The 16,668-nt window shown below is 43.8% G+C and overlaps 1 protein-coding gene across 1 annotated transcript; it reads left to right on the top strand.

The window, feature by feature from the left end:
- The first annotated feature begins 3,813 nt into the window (after window positions 1-3,813).
- On the top strand, window positions 3,814-16,283 carry LOC143766293 (uncharacterized). The gene is made up of 6 exons (XM_077253859.1): window positions 3,814-3,858; window positions 6,098-6,181; window positions 11,748-11,900; window positions 11,996-12,175; window positions 12,258-12,381; window positions 14,943-16,283. Exons 3-6 carry the CDS (start codon window positions 11,823-11,825, stop codon window positions 15,599-15,601), a joined length of 1,041 nt encoding a protein of 346 aa, XP_077109974.1. The 5' UTR covers window positions 3,814-3,858; window positions 6,098-6,181; window positions 11,748-11,822; the 3' UTR covers window positions 15,602-16,283.
- The last annotated feature ends 385 nt before the right edge of the window (window positions 16,284-16,668 follow it).

Genomic DNA, 16,668 nt, shown 5'->3' on the forward strand with positions numbered 1-16,668 from the left:
TTTCCAAACATTATAGATTGGACGTATTATCCAATAGGGACTTAATCTTCGTCTGTAAAGTTCTCCAGGCCGTTGTCCCTCCCTAGTGCCAAATTAGTTGGTATTCCTCCATATGCCGTCTTGGAAGGTGACTAGAGAAAATAGAATTAGACTTACCGGTAATTCGGTTTCTAGGAGCCTTCCACGACGGTGCTAATTTCCCCCCTATATACAGTATATTCCTGGATTAAATCTGGGATTCAGAAAGTAAACCGGTGCTATGGTCTCAGTTGTAAGTCACTGGCAAGTGGGAGGTTGGAGGTCCTTTTAACCTCTCTGTGTTTCCTGTTCCCCATTAGGGCAAAGGGACAACCTCCATATGCCGTCGTGGAAGGTTCCTAGAAACCGAATTACCGGTAAGTCTAATTCAAATTTTTTTTTTTTTCCAATGAACTGCTCACATCACATTTCTATAGTTTTTTCTTTCTTCGAACCTAATGCTTTTTAAACAAACAAACAAAAATTTATCTTTGTCTCCTCTGTCTACAAAACATTCTTTAAATAGCCTTCTGGCTTGCACCGTTGACCTTTTTGGCAAACTGCAGATGGGCAGCAGTGGAGAGCAGAGGCTTTCCCCTTGCAATTCTGCTATGCACAGCATTGTTTAGTGTCATCCTGTTGTTGGACTCATGGATATTATTATTAGCTAACGTGCAATGAACCTTTAGTTGCTTAGAGGATATCTTGTGTTGTATTGTGAGTGACCTCATATACTACTATACTTTTTGCTCTTATCGTGATCTTTGTGTACAAATGAAAGAAAATCCAAGGCCATCATTACGCTCTCCAGGAGCGGTCAACCAACAATCTATCTGACTATGGATTGGTGGAGTCCAAACTATTTACAGTTGGTTTTGTAACCTTTTCTTCCCAGGTTCCCAGAAATGTCTTTTGTTCATGCCATGGTATACTATCACAAATGTGTTGTGAACATCCAACTTTGACAGATCCATATTCTTTAACAACTGCCGATACACCTTCTATAAAAAAAAAACAAAAAAACAAAAACTGTTTTGTAGATTTTGTTGGAAAAATGAGATCGCTGGTCAACTTTTATCCCTTTTAATGTCCTAACAAAAAAAAATTGTCTTCAAAATTGTGTTGATGTAAAGTAGACGTGGGAAGTCTTATTTATTATTTTGTGTGACACAACTCTGATTTAAGGGTTAGAGAATTACAAAATTTTTGCCAAACTTCCATTTTTTTTCATAAATAAACGCAAGTTATATTGAAGAACTTTTACCACCAACATGAAGTACAATATGTCATGAAAAAAAACAGTCTCAGAATTAATGGGATACGTTTAAGCATTCTGCAGCTATAGCTTTATAAAGTGTCAGTGGTCAGAATTGTGAAAATTGGCTTGGTCATTAAGTACCAAATTGGCTCTGTCACTAAGGGGTTAAATAAAACAGGTCGACAACTCGCATCTGATTGTTATTCCATTGATTGAAAACACCACGACAACTCGCATCTGATTGTTATTCCATTGATTGAAAACACCAGACTGTAATTTCACCTTCAAATTATCTGCTAAAGGTACACATACATTTACCACTCTTGATTTTTCATATTTTCTCTAGTCACCTTCCACGACAGCATAGCAGATCGTCTCCACACCCTAATGGGGGACAGGAAGCACAAGAGGTTAAAAGCCCCTCCAACCTTCTACTCACCAGTGTCTTTCCTGTGCCCCATGGGGCATAGAGAGGTTTTTTATTTTTTGTATGCTGTGTAGCTGGCGACTGCAGTATACCTGTTTTTGTAGCCAGGCAGTGGTGGTCGTAGGCTGCGCTCTCCTCCTCTGTGCTGCTCCCGTCTCCCTGCTTGTCAGAGGATTCGGGACCTCCTGGCCCACCTGCTCTCCTGTCGGGGGTAAAGTGGGCAGTGGTCCCCGTAGCTGGGGGCCTCCCTGAGCTCCTCTGTTGCCTTTCCCTCGCTCACCCCATTCAGCGTGACACGGAGGTGACGTCAGACCTCACGAGAGTCACTTCCGGGTTTTGCATTCCAATGTGGAACGCAGGCACTTTCGGGGCCTCTCGACTCCCGAACGGCGTTCAGAGCAAGCTGAACTCATTGAAGCCGGCTCAGGACCCAGTGGGGAGGAGGGAAATTCGAATGACACTAGGGGCAGTTTACCTCTACATAAACCTGTCAGTAGACACCTCCAGGTAAGGCTGATCCCTACAGTATGGATGGTGTGTCTGCTTCCTGCCCTGCACCTGCAGAGCCCAGCGCTGCCCCAGCCTCAGTAAGTCATAGGGGTTCCTAGTCCACGGTCCTGGGCATAGTATTTTACTGGGGTCCCACTAGTTACACTTCTCTCTCTCTCTTTTTTTTTTTTTTTTTTTCTAGGGAGACAAGTCTGCCCATAGAAACCCTGCTAAGAAGGCTCCTAAATGTGTCATCTGTAGAAGAAGATTCTCTTTCCATGGGAGAAAAAGCTATGTCAGGAGTGTACGGATAAAGTGGTCAGAGCTGAACATCCTTCCTTCTCTCCTGGATGAAATTCGTACCCTTGTCAAGCAGGAGGTTCAGTCCTCCTTGGCTGCTTTTACACCGTCCCTCCCCCCCCCCCCCCCCTCTTCCACATCTTTCTCCGGGACCATCTTCCTCTAAAAAGAGAGGGATCCAAATCGACGATTCTGATTCTGAGGACTCTCATAACTCAGCCTCATAAAAAAGGGAGAAATCATCAGCCCATAGGATATCGGAGTCTAGAAAATATCTTCTCCTCAGAATATATGGAGGAGTTAGTGCAGTCCGCGGCACTATAGGGTTAGAGGAGGAATTGGTTCCCTAAACTGGTCAGGATGAAATGTTTGGAGGATTAAAAGCCGGGAAACAGATTGGTTTCCCGGTACATGAAAACATCCTGGATGTGATCTCTCAGGAATGGGAGTTTCCGGAGAAACGGCTGAGAACCCCCTCGAAATTTAAGCATGGGTTTTCTCTTCGCCATGTCAGCACCCACTGAGAGAGAGGATCTGCCCCTAGGAACAGGAAACCTACAGAGAGATAAAAGGGGCGACCCTACTTGCTCCCTCAGTTGGTTTCCTGTTCCTAAGGGAACCTGTGGAGAGAAGGTCGCAAGAGGATACCTGGGCTGTGATGCTGCCTGTGCGGTGTCTGTGGGAACGGCAAGTGCTCCAGCATCGGATGCAGCTTCGGGGGACTACTGTGTTCAGCTCCCCCTCAGCTGATGGACACCGTGAGGCCAGGGTCCGGGGATGGCAGCCCAGGCTTACGTGGAGAGTGTGGTACGGCTGGATTGGCCGGTACTTGTTTGAAACTGTGAGGTGTGAGTATCAGCCGCAGAGCGGTGAGGCCGCGTTGTTTCCCCGAAGATTGCGGGCGCATGCGCAGTTACTCAAGAGGGCGCTCTCCCCCGGAAGTGCTGGCTTTAGCTTCCGGGGATACCAGGGAGGCAGAAGAGTCTGTGCGCCTGTACAGAGCGGCAAGGCCGTGCATGCGCACAGAGTGGGGACGCGTGACCCGGAAGTCATGGTAACACTTCCAGGTGAAGGGGGGAAGAAAAAAAAATTTCTTGAGGATTCCATCGCTAATGGGGCATGCTGCATAAAAACACTGGCTACATTCCTACTGGTGTGCAGCGATGTCATCCCCAAATGACCCCGCTATGCACCCACTGGAAGAAGTGGTGGTGCCTATGCACAGTAGCAGAAAACGTGGCAGTGGATGCTCTGGACAGACCGGTTCCACATATAAAAGTGGTAAAGGCAAAAAAGTTGAGTCATTCCACATCTCATCCTGTGCCTTCACCTCCGCAACCGATACCATATTGACAAGCTTCACTGGGTGAGTGTTACTAATTACACCTATTAAGCTGACAGCTCCTTCTTTCTATATATCATTCAGGCTAAAAAGACCAGAAAATCTAAGCATAAGGAATGTGCCCTGTGTTCCCAACCCCTTCCGGATAGTTATACCCAAAAGGCTATGTCAGATCTGCATTGGGCATACTCTGCAGGAGGAGTCCTCAGTGAAACAGTAAAAACGGAGAACATTAGATGTATGATTAGGGAAGAGCTGCAGGCCCTGGGGTGGGTTCCGGCGGAACCAAAGGGCAGAGGCCCAGCAGGGAATATACCTCCCCTAGGTCCAAGTCCTCTTCGGAGAGTGGCGAGCTCGGCTCAGCTTCCTCCTGGGAGATATTATCTTCAGAGGAGGTGCATAATTGCTTTCTGACTGACCGTATTAACAACCTTGTCAGATCAGTTCGGAAGACTATGGGGTTGACGGATACCAAAGACCCCCAAAATACCTCAGGCAATTATGCTTGCAGGTCTCTCTCGGGTGAAGAGGCAAGCTTTTCTGGTAATACCGGCGGTCAAAGAACTAGTGAAAAAAGAATGGGGGAAGCAAGGTCAGAGAGGTTTCCTTCCCTCAACATCTAAGTGACGGTATCCCTTCGATGATAATGATCTAGCCTCTTGGGTAAAAGCTCCCAAAGTAGATGTGGCCGTAGCCTCTACCTCCCATTGTTCTTCTTTACCAGTGGGGGACTCAGGAATGCTTTCCGACCCCCCCTAGATCGTAAAGCGGATACTATCCTTAAAAAAATCCTGGGAGGCATGTACGGGAGCCTTTAAACCAGCAAGTTTCATACTAGTTTGGGTAGATCAATTGGAGGAGAATATTAAAGCTGGTTTATCCAGGGACAAATTACGTGCCTCTATCCCTCTAATCAGAGGTGCAGCAGCATTCTTTGCAGACACCTCGGCCAATTTTCTGCATCTAGCGGCAAAATCAGCAGGATTATCTAATGAAGCCTGTCGGGCCTTATGGTTAAAAGGCTGGAGAGGTGACGCCCATATCTAATTGAAACTCTACCATGCCAAGGTGAGTACCTGTCTGGCACAATATTAGACTAAATTCTCACCAAAGCGGGCGAAAGGAAGAAGGGGTTACCTAATGCATACATTCCATCCTATGGGAGAGCTTTCAGGAAGGGAGGCTTTGGACAGTCATTCAACAGGAAAAAAGACTATAGGAACCAAGACCGCTGGGGCAATAAAGATGCTAAGCAGAAGGGTAACCTGTTTGGCAGACGTCCCTTCAGGAGTGGAGTTAAATCCAGGTAACTCCGACCTGCCGGTGGGTGGCAGGTTATTACACTTCTGCCAACAATGGAAGGCAATAACATCTAACTCCTGGGCCATTAGCCTCGTGACATCTGGCTTAAGATTAGAGTTTGCCCGGGTTCCTCCGGACTCCTTCCTATTGACTTCTCTAAAGTCTCAGGCTCAGCAGGAGGCTTTGGAGTTGGAAACTAAGGGTCTGTTAGCTAAACGTGTTCGTAGAGGTTCCTTTTGTAAATGTTTTGTGGCTTAAATCCGCGCTGCCACAATGATAGGTATCATTGTGGCAGCGCAGATTTAATCCACAAATTATCCTTTTACAAATGTCTGAGAAGGTCGCGTGGGCGGTCCATGGATCTGCAGCAGCCAATACACACATGCTTTTGCTTTATGCCATCAGGTGAGCAGCTCCTTGTTAAAAACTACAATTAATCCGAAGGATAAGACTCTATTTGGGCTTTTTTTTATCTCCTTAATTTACTTAAAGAGGTTCCGGCAGATCAAAGAGGGAAGGCATTTTACTTCCCCTTATTTCTGGTCTCTAAGCCAGATGCTCTTATAGGACAATAATTAATTTTAAGAAGGTTGAACACCTTTCTAAGATCTCAGACCTTCAAAATGGAATCCATTCGATCAGCCATAAAAAATGTATTTCCCAGGTGCTTCATGGCAGTCCTGGATCTCAAAGATGCATATTACCATCTCCCAATTCATGTCTTGCATCAACAATACCTCCGGTTGGCGGACATGTTAGAAGGTCAGATCCATCATCTCCAGTGCCTTTTGCATTGTCCATGGCGCCCCGGGTCTTCACCAAGTTAATGCTGGAGGTGGTGTTGCATTTACGGTTAAAGGACGCTTTTTAATAGTCCCGTACCTGGACAATCTTCTAGTGGTAGGAAACTAAGCCTTCCAATGTGAGCGGCGGCTAGTTGATGTAATTTCATCTTTTGCAGGATTTGGGTTGGCTGATCAACTACAAAAAATCCTGGTTGCTCCCAATAACCTGCCAGACGTTCCCGGGCTTTCATCCAGACTCTGTAAGTCAGAAATGCCTCCTTCCGAAAGCGAAGAAATTAACAATAGTTAATAAAGTACGTTTAGCAATTGACAACCCTAGAATGTCCCTGAGGGAGGGTATGTCTCTGCTTGGCTCTCTTACATCATGTATCCCTGCAGTGCAGTGGGCCCAGTTCCATACTAGACAGCTACAGCGGGCCATCCTACAGGAAGAGGAAAGACTGCAGGGACAGTTGGAGGGAGTAATGTCACTTTCAACTGAGGTAGTTAGATCCCTGGAATGGTGGCTAGATCTAAGACTCCTCTCGAGAGGAGTTCTGTGGGTAGTAAGACCCTCAAAAACAATTTCCACGGATGATAGCCCCTTTGGGGGGGGGGGGGAGCGCATTTTGGGGAAAACATAGTTCAGAGACAGTGGTCTCTAACTGAAGAAAACGACTCTTCAAATTTAAGAGTTAAAAGCGATTTATCATGCCATACATAATTTTCTGCCACAGCTGCAAGGAACTCATACAAGAGTTCTATCAGACAACACCACAGCAGTAGCATATTTAAATCATCAAGGAGGAACACTATCAGGAACTCTGATGTCTACCATGGACCGGATCCTAAATCTGGCCGAAGAACATCTCTTGTCCCTGTCAGCCCTGCACATCAGGGGTGTAGACAACTCTGTAGCAGACTTCCTAAGTCGCCATACCCTGCATCAGGGGGAATGGGTGCTCAACCATTGTATTTTCAAGAAGATAACGGACATGTTGGGCATGCTGGAGATAGATCTCTTTGCTACAAGAAACAACCGGCAGGTCGAAAGGTTCGCTTCGCTATGCAGAGAGGGCCATCCAGATGTATTCGACTCCCTTCAGTCCCCATGGACCTTTCATCAGGCTTATGCCTTTCCCCTGATGATAATTCTACCGATAGTCATCAGAAAAATAAGGGAGGAAAGAGCGAAAGTGATCTTGATAGCCCCGTTTTGGCCCAAAAGGCTGTGGTTTTCATGGCTCAGAGCCATGTCAGTCTCCGACCCTTGGATCCTCCATTGGGATCGGCACCTGCTTTCTCAAGGGCCCTTTTATCCTCCTCAGGTGAAGGGCCTACGCAAGACGGCATGGAACTTGAGGCAGTTGCTGAGACTAAGAGGATTCTCAGAAAATTTAATACATGCTCTCCTGAATAGTAGGAAGGAGGCCACAACCAAAATTTATGCTAGAATTTGGAAAAAATGTCTTAGTTTTCATTCGGAGGCCTTTTCAAATGAGGTTCATGTCCCTGCTATACTAGAATTCCTGCAGCAAGGTTGGGAGTTGGGTCTATCCGTAAACACCTTGAAGGTCCAAATATGGCTCTGGGAGCCTTATATAGTTACAATGTTGTTGTAGACAGATGGGTAGCTAGGTTCATTTCAGCATGTCAGCGAGAGGACCCAGTGCATATTTCTCATATACAACCTCCGGATCTCATCCTAGTTCTAAATGCATTGACAGGGGGTCCATTTAAGCCGTTACTTAGCCTCTTTAAAATACATTTAATTAAAGACAGCCTTATTAGTGGTCTTAGTATCAGCAAGAAGAGTGAGTAATATCCAGGCCCTGTCAATAGATCCTCCCTTTCTGTCAATTTTCCACGATAGGATAGTTTTAAAAACAGACCCTTCCTACCTTCCTAAGGTGTCTACTAAATTCCATAGATCCCAGGAGATTTATCTTCCCTCCTTTTTTTTGATAACCCGACAACACCGGAGGAGGAAAAATTTCACAAGTTAGACATGAAGAGACCTGTCTTAGCCTATTTTAGATAGGACTAGAGGCAGAGCAGGACTCTGTGTCCTTTCAGGGCCAAAGAAAGGGGTCTGGAATCATGCTTTCTCGATGGATCAGAAAGGCGATTGGTCTGGTATACTCAGCATAAGGGGAGAACCTTATATATAGAAGGATATACAGTTGTATATATCTAGAGATGTAAATAGATTCATACTTTAAATAACTTGCGGAGCAATTGACTAATGCTTGTGTGGCGGTTCCTCTCATTCTCTGTAATCCAACTAAGGGTGTGAGGGGAGCCGCCCCTTTTATCTCTGTAGGTTTCCTGTTCCTAGGGCCGGATCCCCTCTCTCAGTAGGTGCTGTCGTGGACTCTATAAGGCCAGTCTCACACGTCCAGATAATTCCGGTACCGGAGTTATCCGTGTCCGTGTTTCCGTGTGCTCACGTGGCACATCAATGTGGCACACGTGTGGCAGACGTGTGCCGAATGAGGAACACACGGACCGTGCAGGAGACAGCGCTACAGCGCTGTCCCCAGCGTGTGGTGCTGAAGCCGCCATTCATTCCTTCTCCCCAGCAGCATTCGCTGGAGAGAAGGAATGAAAAATCATGGGGTTTTTTTGTTTGTTTTTTTGTTTTGTTTTTAAAATAAAGTTCCTGGTCAGCTCCCGCCTCCCACCCCCTGTGCGCCTGCCCGCTGGCATTAAAATACTCACCCAACTCCCGCGATGCTTCCTCTCAGCGCCGCAGCTTGTCCTGTATGAGCGGTCACGTGGTACCGCTCATTACAGTGATGAATATGCGGCTCCAAATGTGTGTGTGTGTGTGTATATATGGGCGCTCCTTCCTCCCCGCAGTCAGTGCCCGCTCCATAATCCCCTCCAGTCAGCGCTCACACAGGGTTAATGGCAGCGCTAACGGACCGCGTTATGCTGCGGTGTAACGCACTCCGTTAACGCTGCTATTAACCCTGTGTGACCAACTTTTTACTATTGATGCTGCCTATGCAGCATCAATAGTAAAAAGATCTAATGTTAAAAATAATAAAATAAAAAATCGTTATATACTCACCGTCAGTCGGCCCCTCCGATCCAGAACTGGCCTTTCCCGCTCCTCGTGACGCTCCGGTGACCGCTCCATGCATTGCGATCTCGTGAGATGATGACATAGCGAGACCGCAACATCATCATCTCGCGAGACCGCAATGCACTTTTGAGACCGGAGCGCGCAAGGAGCGTCGGTAACCGCTTCGCCTGGATCCAGGGGGCCAACGGAAGGTGAGTGTATAACTATTTTTTATTTTAATTTATTTTTATTTTTATTTTTTAACAGGGATATGATGCCCACAATGCAATGTACTGCGTGGGCTGTGCAATGTACTGCGTGGGCTGTGCAATGTACTGCGTGGGCTGTGCAATGTACTGCGTGGGCTGTGCAATGTACTGCGTGGGCTGTGCAATGTACTGCGTGGCCGGCCGCGAACAATCAGCGACATTGTGTATTCAATGTATTATTCTAAAATCTTCATAAATAACTACATACATATTCTAGAATACCCGATGCGTTACAATCGGTGTATGTATGTGTGTGTGTGTATATATATATATATATATATATATATATATATATATATATATATATATATATATAGTGGGGCAAAAAAGTATTTAGTCAGCAATAGTGCAAGTTCCACCACTTAAAAAGATGAGAGGCGTCTGTAATTTACATCATAGGTAGACCTCAACTATGGGAGACAAACTGAGACAAAAAAATCCAGAAAATCACATTGTCTGTTTTTTTTATCATTTTATTTGCATATTATGGTGGAAAATAAGTATTTGGTCAGAAACAAAATTTCATCTCAATACTTTGTAATAAATCCTTTGTTGGCAATGACAGAGGTCAAACGTTTTCTGTAAGTCTTCACAAGGTTGCCACACACTGTTGTTGGTATGTTGGCCCATTCCTCCATGCAGATCTCCTCTAGAGCAGTGATGTTTTTGGCTTTTCGCTTGGCAACACGGACTTTCAACTCCCTCCAAAGGTTTTATATAGGGTTGAGATCTGGAGACTGGCTAGGCCACTCCAGGACCTTGAAATGCTTCTTACGAAGCCACTCCTTCATTGCCCTGGCGGTGTGCTTTGGATCATTGTCATGTTGAAAGACCCAGCCACGTTTCATCTTCAATGCCCTTGCTGATGGAAGGAGGTTTGCACTCAAAATCTCACGATACATGGCCCCATTCATTCTTTCATGTACCCGGATCAGTCGTCCTGGCCCCTTTGCAGAGAAACAGCCCCAAAACATGATGTTTCCACCACCATGCTTTACAGTAGGTATGGTGTTTGATGGATGCAACTCAGTATTCTTTTTCCTCCAAACACGACAAGTTGTGTTTCTACCAAACAGTTCCAGTTTGGTTTCATCAGACCATAGGACATTCTCCCAAAACTCATCTGGATCATCCAAATGCTCTCTAGCAAACTTCAGACGGGCCCGGACATGTACTGGCTTAAGCAGTGGGACACGTCTGGCACTGCAGGATCTGAGTCCATGGTGGCGTAGTGTGTTACTTATGGTAGGCCTTGTTACATTGGTCCCAGCTCTCTGCAGTTCATTCACTAGGTCCCCCCGCGTGGTTCTGGGATTTTTGCTCACCGTTCTTGTGATCATTCTGACCCCACGGGGTGGGATTTTGCGTGGAGCCCCAGATCGAGGGAGATTATCAGTGGTCTTGAATGTCTTCCATTTTCTAATTGTTGCTCCCACTGTTGATTTCTTCACTCCAAGCTGGTTGGCTATTGCAGATTCAGTCTTCCCAGCCTGGTGCAGGGCTGCAATTTTGTTTCTGGTGTCCTTTGACAGCTCTTTGGTCTTCATCATAGTGGAGTTTGGAGTCAGACTGTTTGAGGGTGTGCACAGGTGTCTTTTTATACTGATAACAAGTTTAAACAGGTGCCATTACTACAGGTAATGAGTGGAGGAAAGAGGAGACTCTTAAAGAAGAAGTTACAGGTCTGTGAGAGCCAGAAATCTTGATTGTTTGTTTCTGACCAAATACTTATTTTCCACCATAATATGCAAATAAAATGATAAAAAAACAGACAATGTGATTTTCTGGATTTTTTTGGTCTCAGTTTGTCTCCCATAGTTGAGGTCTACCTATGATGTAAATTACAGACGCCTCTCATCTTTTTAAGTGGTGGAACTTGCACTATTGCTGACTGACTAAATACTTTTTTGCCCCACTGTATGTGTATATATATATATATATATATATATATATATATATATATATATATATATATATATATATATATATATATATATATATATAATTATTATTGGACTCACTTGTCTGATTTTTGTTTTGTGGTTCTCTCTATTTTTAGGACTTTTAATCCTGCTAAGGAAATCTGATGTAGATTTAGGTCAACTGGATCCATATTTGGCTTCCAGGCTCTTAGGGAACCGCTGCCATGGTGGAAAAAAATGATTTCCAATGTGTAGAGTAATCTGAATAGGTTTTATTAGTAGATACAGAAATCCAACATGTATCAGGGCCATATTATACCCTCTGGTATGTTATACAAGAGTCAAGTTGGTGCCAAGGCAAGGTGTAAACATGTAGGATGAGTGAAAGTGTAGTGTGACATCGGGTTAGGATGGTGAATTCCTTAAAGGGTTAGTCCATCTCTGCTCTGATCTATTGATACCTGCTGGGGCACTTGGACAATTGGCAAGTTTTCTAAACCTGTCCCATTTTAAGGAGCACTTGTCTCTTTATGATTTTACACAGTCTCATCTTCTTCCTATTCAGATCCCTACAATATCTGATCCTTTTATTGGAGATCTTCTGCTATATAAGAGAATTTTCCTACTTCACCAATCAACGATGAATAGCAACAGGGACAAGAAGATAGTAAAGATAATACAACTCACCCTAGAGATCTTCTTCTGGCTTACTGGAGAGGTGAGAGATTTTGATGACGTCACATTACATCATTCTTATCTATGGTAGTAACAGATGGACAGCGATTGAGATTTATTGTGTCTCTCCATAACCAGGATTTCTCATTGGTGAAGAAGACCTCTCATGAGCGCCATCGTGCACGTGTGTATGATGTATGGGAAAGACCCCTGAGCCCAATCTTGGATCCTCCACTTCACCCCCCAATACCTGAGGACATCAATGAACAGAAGATCCTAGAACTCACCTACAAGATGATTGAGCTGTTGACTGGAGAGGTGACACTGTGGGAATGCTGGGATATTATACAGTAACTCTATGAAAGGATCGGGGGGATGATGATATTATTGTATGTGTCAGGTTCCTTTAAGAAGTCAGGATGTCGCTGTCTATTTCTCCATCGAGGAGTGGGAGTATTTAGAAGGACACAAAGATGTGTACAAGGACTTCATGATGGAGGTTTCCCAGCCCCTCACATCACCAGGTAATTGACGGGACCAAATACACACTGCCTATAATTATCTCTATGTAAAGGGTGAATGAACTTGATTAAATGAACATGGCCTACTCCAGTGAGAACAAGATATTAGAACCCATTCATTGGTGAGAGTTCGACCTTTTGTCACCAGCCTAGATCAGCAGTATGGGGAACTTTTCTCTCCCTTACAATGCAGTGGCAGTGTATATGCTTGTCCACCCTCCAATCATTAACTATGAGGCTTCTGAGTTATGTGCTTGGCTTTTTACGGCAAGTTCATAGAGACTGAATTGAGAGTGTAGTTAGCCAACCCATTCTAACAAGGATAAAAGTTCCCTGTTCTGCCAATCGTCAGGAATCCCGGCTGTGCCCGGCCCTCACAATCAATGTCTTATGAATAGTTGGTAACTTTGTTTTCAGTAGAAAATCCCTGTACATGCCCCTTGTAAAAATGGACAGAATTTAGCCATGCTGGTAGAAGACATGTTGTTTGATCCCAGTCTCGAAGGAGAACTAGTATTAGTAAAAAGTATGACAACGAAGTCACTCTACAATTCCAAGGTGACAAATATACTGACCTTGATGGATAGTGGGTGATAGAAATGCGTATCTGTTTTGGCATTATCCATCATACATGAAAGGGAATCTGTCATCAGGATTTTACTATGTAAAATGGTACCAAAGAGGAGTAGGAGTAGTGACCCCGGTTACAGCGATGTCGCACGATGCTGAGCTTTGCTGTTTCAATACAATCAGTTTTTTACCAACAGATGATTATCACTTTAGGACAATTGGCCTTGTGCATCCTAGTCCAACCACGCCTCTAGTGCTGATTAGCAGCTGTTACTACACATTGTACACAGCTGTTGTGTGAGTGGGGTTACACACAGCTCAACATCTGAACTTCAGAGATAAAACTTTGACTTTATCATGACTTTTTCACCCAGTTAACTGAGCTGAGGGGGATACATCATTTGAATTGGGGTCTATGTCCCTACCTCATGCTGCTGTCCAGTTACAGGGCAAAAACCTGCTGACAGATTCCCTTTGAAGGAACAAGCGAGACTCTGCCCATATGGTTCTGGTCATTGTGTCCTTATGTGCCAACATGTAAATGGCTGGGTCACAGACATCCAGAACTCGTAAAGAAACTTACAAAGGAGATGCTGAAAAACGTTCAAAAAGTTAATGTGATGACCTCATTGTGAAAACAGATAAGAAATCTTAACAGTGATCGGATGGCAAAAGCCATCACAAGACCAAACGCAAATACAGGACCAATGCATTTTTAGCTGGGGATTAACAAAAGTTAACCACCTATATGTTCCTCATATAAGGCAAGCACAGTCAATGTTTTTGAATATACAACTTGGGAAGACTTCTGTCAGGTCTTAGAAATCTAAATCAAGGTGCAGAAGAAGATATCCATGAGTGACGCCAACAGAGCTACAAGAAAAGCAATCGTGCATAGTAATGTATCAAGAACAGGGAAGGGGGAGGAAAAACTGATCAGTAAAGTCCCATGTACATGGATTCGGTGAAACATGATTATATTTTATTGAATCTGGTGACAACAAATGAACACAAACCAATGTTTAGAATAACAATTAAAAATTGGCCGCACACCCAGAGATAGAAAAGACCGTAATCAAGAGGGAGCAAATAGAAGTATATCAATGGTAGCAATGGTATATCAATGTACGTAAATTACATCACTGATAGTATCACTCAATCTGTCTCAAATATATAGTATATATGTAGTAACGTTATGAGCATCATTGCCCACGGCAACTGGTCTCAGGAGGTGGACTAGCTTGTTTAACGGCTGTAAACCGGAGGATATGGTTCCTGGCAGTGACCTGGAGGATACTGGGTACTATGTACTGCTGGGAATTGGACATTAAGGGTACATAGATGTGTGAAATGGACATTAGGGCTGTGAAGTAATCACATTAAAGAGACTTTGGTTTGGAACTTTGATGGGTCACTGCCTCCTCTCTGCAGAAGAGTGCTCCCGCTGCACTACACTGTGTAAACAGGAATTTAAACGACTGTGTATTGGTAATTGCTTACAGGTCAGTGGTCGTACCCTTAATTTGTAACTTTTTAAACGCATTATGCCCCTCTCAACACTTTTCGAACAATGATCAGAGCTTAGCGAAAGTCCACTTGGCCATAAGTAGCACATCGATTTATGCCACAATGGTGCAAATCAACTCCAGATGGTCTGAATTAACCTCCCTGATTGTATACATTAGCTTTAGTAAGGGAGTATAAAAGACAAGTCCTACTTATTTGGATCTACTTCTTACTTTTGGTTTAAAAAAAAAAAATCTATGCAAACTATGCCCTACACTTGATCCAAAATACTTTTCATGTAACATGACTATACTGATTCTCCCTTGTGTTGTGCCGTAATGAATGAATAGGTGAGTATAACCTGTTGGCCTAAGCTCAAGCTTGGTGTGTGTGTGTGTGTGTGTGTGTGTGTGTGTGAATTGAGGACTTCTGTTGCCTCGATCAATTGGTAATTGAATATTATTACAATTATTTATTTTTCTTGGCAGATGACTCCACCAAGAGCTCAGATGTTAAAACTGATGACCATGCTACTTCACCTGATGCAAGCGAAGAACATACCATTAAGCCAGATATTCCTTCAGTCCTTCAGAGTAAAAATCTCTCATCTGATTCTGTTCAAGATGTCCCATCTCCGAGCTCATTACAGACTGTTCAAAATGAAAACTTGAAGAGAAATGATGAACATCCAGTAGCTCAGACAGTGGAGAAGCCATTCTCATGTTTAGAATGTAAGAAAAATTTTAAACTTGAATCCGCCCTCGTTATACATCAAAGAATTCACAATAGGGAGAAGTTACTTTCATGTCGAGAATGTGGGAAATGTTTTGGCCAGAAAGCAGATCTTGTTAAACATATGAAATCTCACCCAGTGGATCAATCATTATCATGTCCAGAATGTGGGATACGTTATCACAATGAAACCTCTCTTTTTGTACATCAGCGAGTTCACTCTTTGGAGAATCCATTTTTCTGTTTGCTATGTGGGAAAACTTTTAGGCGGAAATCCTATCTTGTTGCACATGAGCGAACTCACCTGAAGGAGAAGTCATTTTCATGTTTGGAATGTGGGATGCTCTTTTCTTGTAAAGCGACTCTCTTTGTGCATCTGAAAACTCACAAAGGGGAGATGCCATTTTCAAACTGAGCATGTGGAAAATGTTTACCAAAAGAAATGACATCTTAAACATCAAAGAAATTACCATTTTATATAAAAAAAAAAAATTGTAATCATTCTATTGACAAATTGTACAAGAAATGTTATGGTTGAAGCGAAGTCGCACATCTAAGGCTTCCTTCACACTTCCGTCGGTACGCAGCCGTCACAAAGGGTCTGCGCGACGTACCGACTGACGTTGTGCAAATTCGGCACAACGTGGGCAGCGGATGCAGTTTTTCAACGCATCTGCTGCCCATTCTAAGTCCCAGGGGGTGGGGGCGGATTTCCGGCTGCGCATGCGCGGTAGGAAATGGCAGATCCGACGTACGAAAAAATGTTACATTGAACGTTTTTTCGTGACGACGGTCCACCAAAACACGACGCATCCAGTGCACGACAGACGCGACGTATGGCCACACGTTGCGATCTGTCGGCAAGGCAATACAAGTCTATGGGGAAAAAAACACATCCTGCGGGCACATTTGCAGAATGCGTTTTTTTCCCACAACGACACATTGCGACGGATCTAAAACGACACAAGTGTGAAAGTAGCCTAAGAGGAACAGAAAGCATTTTAGAACATCATCATTTGTATCCAAAGATTAATAAAGATCTGCTTTTAATACTAATTTCCATTTGCTTGGATTTATGTTTCTTTTTTGTATAGTTTTGATGTTGGCTTTGAACTTGGAGTTGAGAGCTTGTAGGCCTTTTGTAGAGAAACGAAGTGAAATTACACTGTGGATCTCGGTTTCTTAGGACACTTTTCTGTATTTGATTCTTTCCTGCCGCGGCCAAGTTCCATGTTTGTTTGTACTTTTGATGTCATTCAATTGATCATATTGTTCAGTGGAAAGAGGATAAAAAAATCCAAAGCATTGAAATTGCAAAAAAAAATGCAATTTCACAATTTTTATTTATTTTTTTTCGCACTGTCGCATAACTGACATGCCAATATAATTTCCAGGTCAGTATGATTACACAGATGACAAACGTATAGTGTTTTTCTTTTCAAACGCTTTAGTTTTCTCGTCTTCTTCTTCGTCGTCTTCTTC

Source organism: Ranitomeya variabilis, chromosome 4, assembly GCF_051348905.1.
Source record: "Ranitomeya variabilis isolate aRanVar5 chromosome 4, aRanVar5.hap1, whole genome shotgun sequence".
NCBI lineage: Eukaryota > Metazoa > Chordata > Amphibia > Anura > Dendrobatidae > Ranitomeya > Ranitomeya variabilis.

Bases quoted from the DNA above. Each gene is read 5' to 3' on its own strand.
- LOC143766293 (XM_077253859.1), top strand. From the start codon at position 11,823: ATGAATAGCAACAGGGACAAGAAGATAGTAAAGATAATACAACTCACC. The intron at 12,176-12,257 runs GTGACACTGTGG...TGTATGTGTCAG, and splicing joins TTGAGCTGTTGACTGGAGAG to GTTCCTTTAAGAAGTCAGGA. The intron at 12,382-14,942 runs GTAATTGACGGG...TTTTCTTGGCAG, and splicing joins CCAGCCCCTCACATCACCAG to ATGACTCCACCAAGAGCTCA.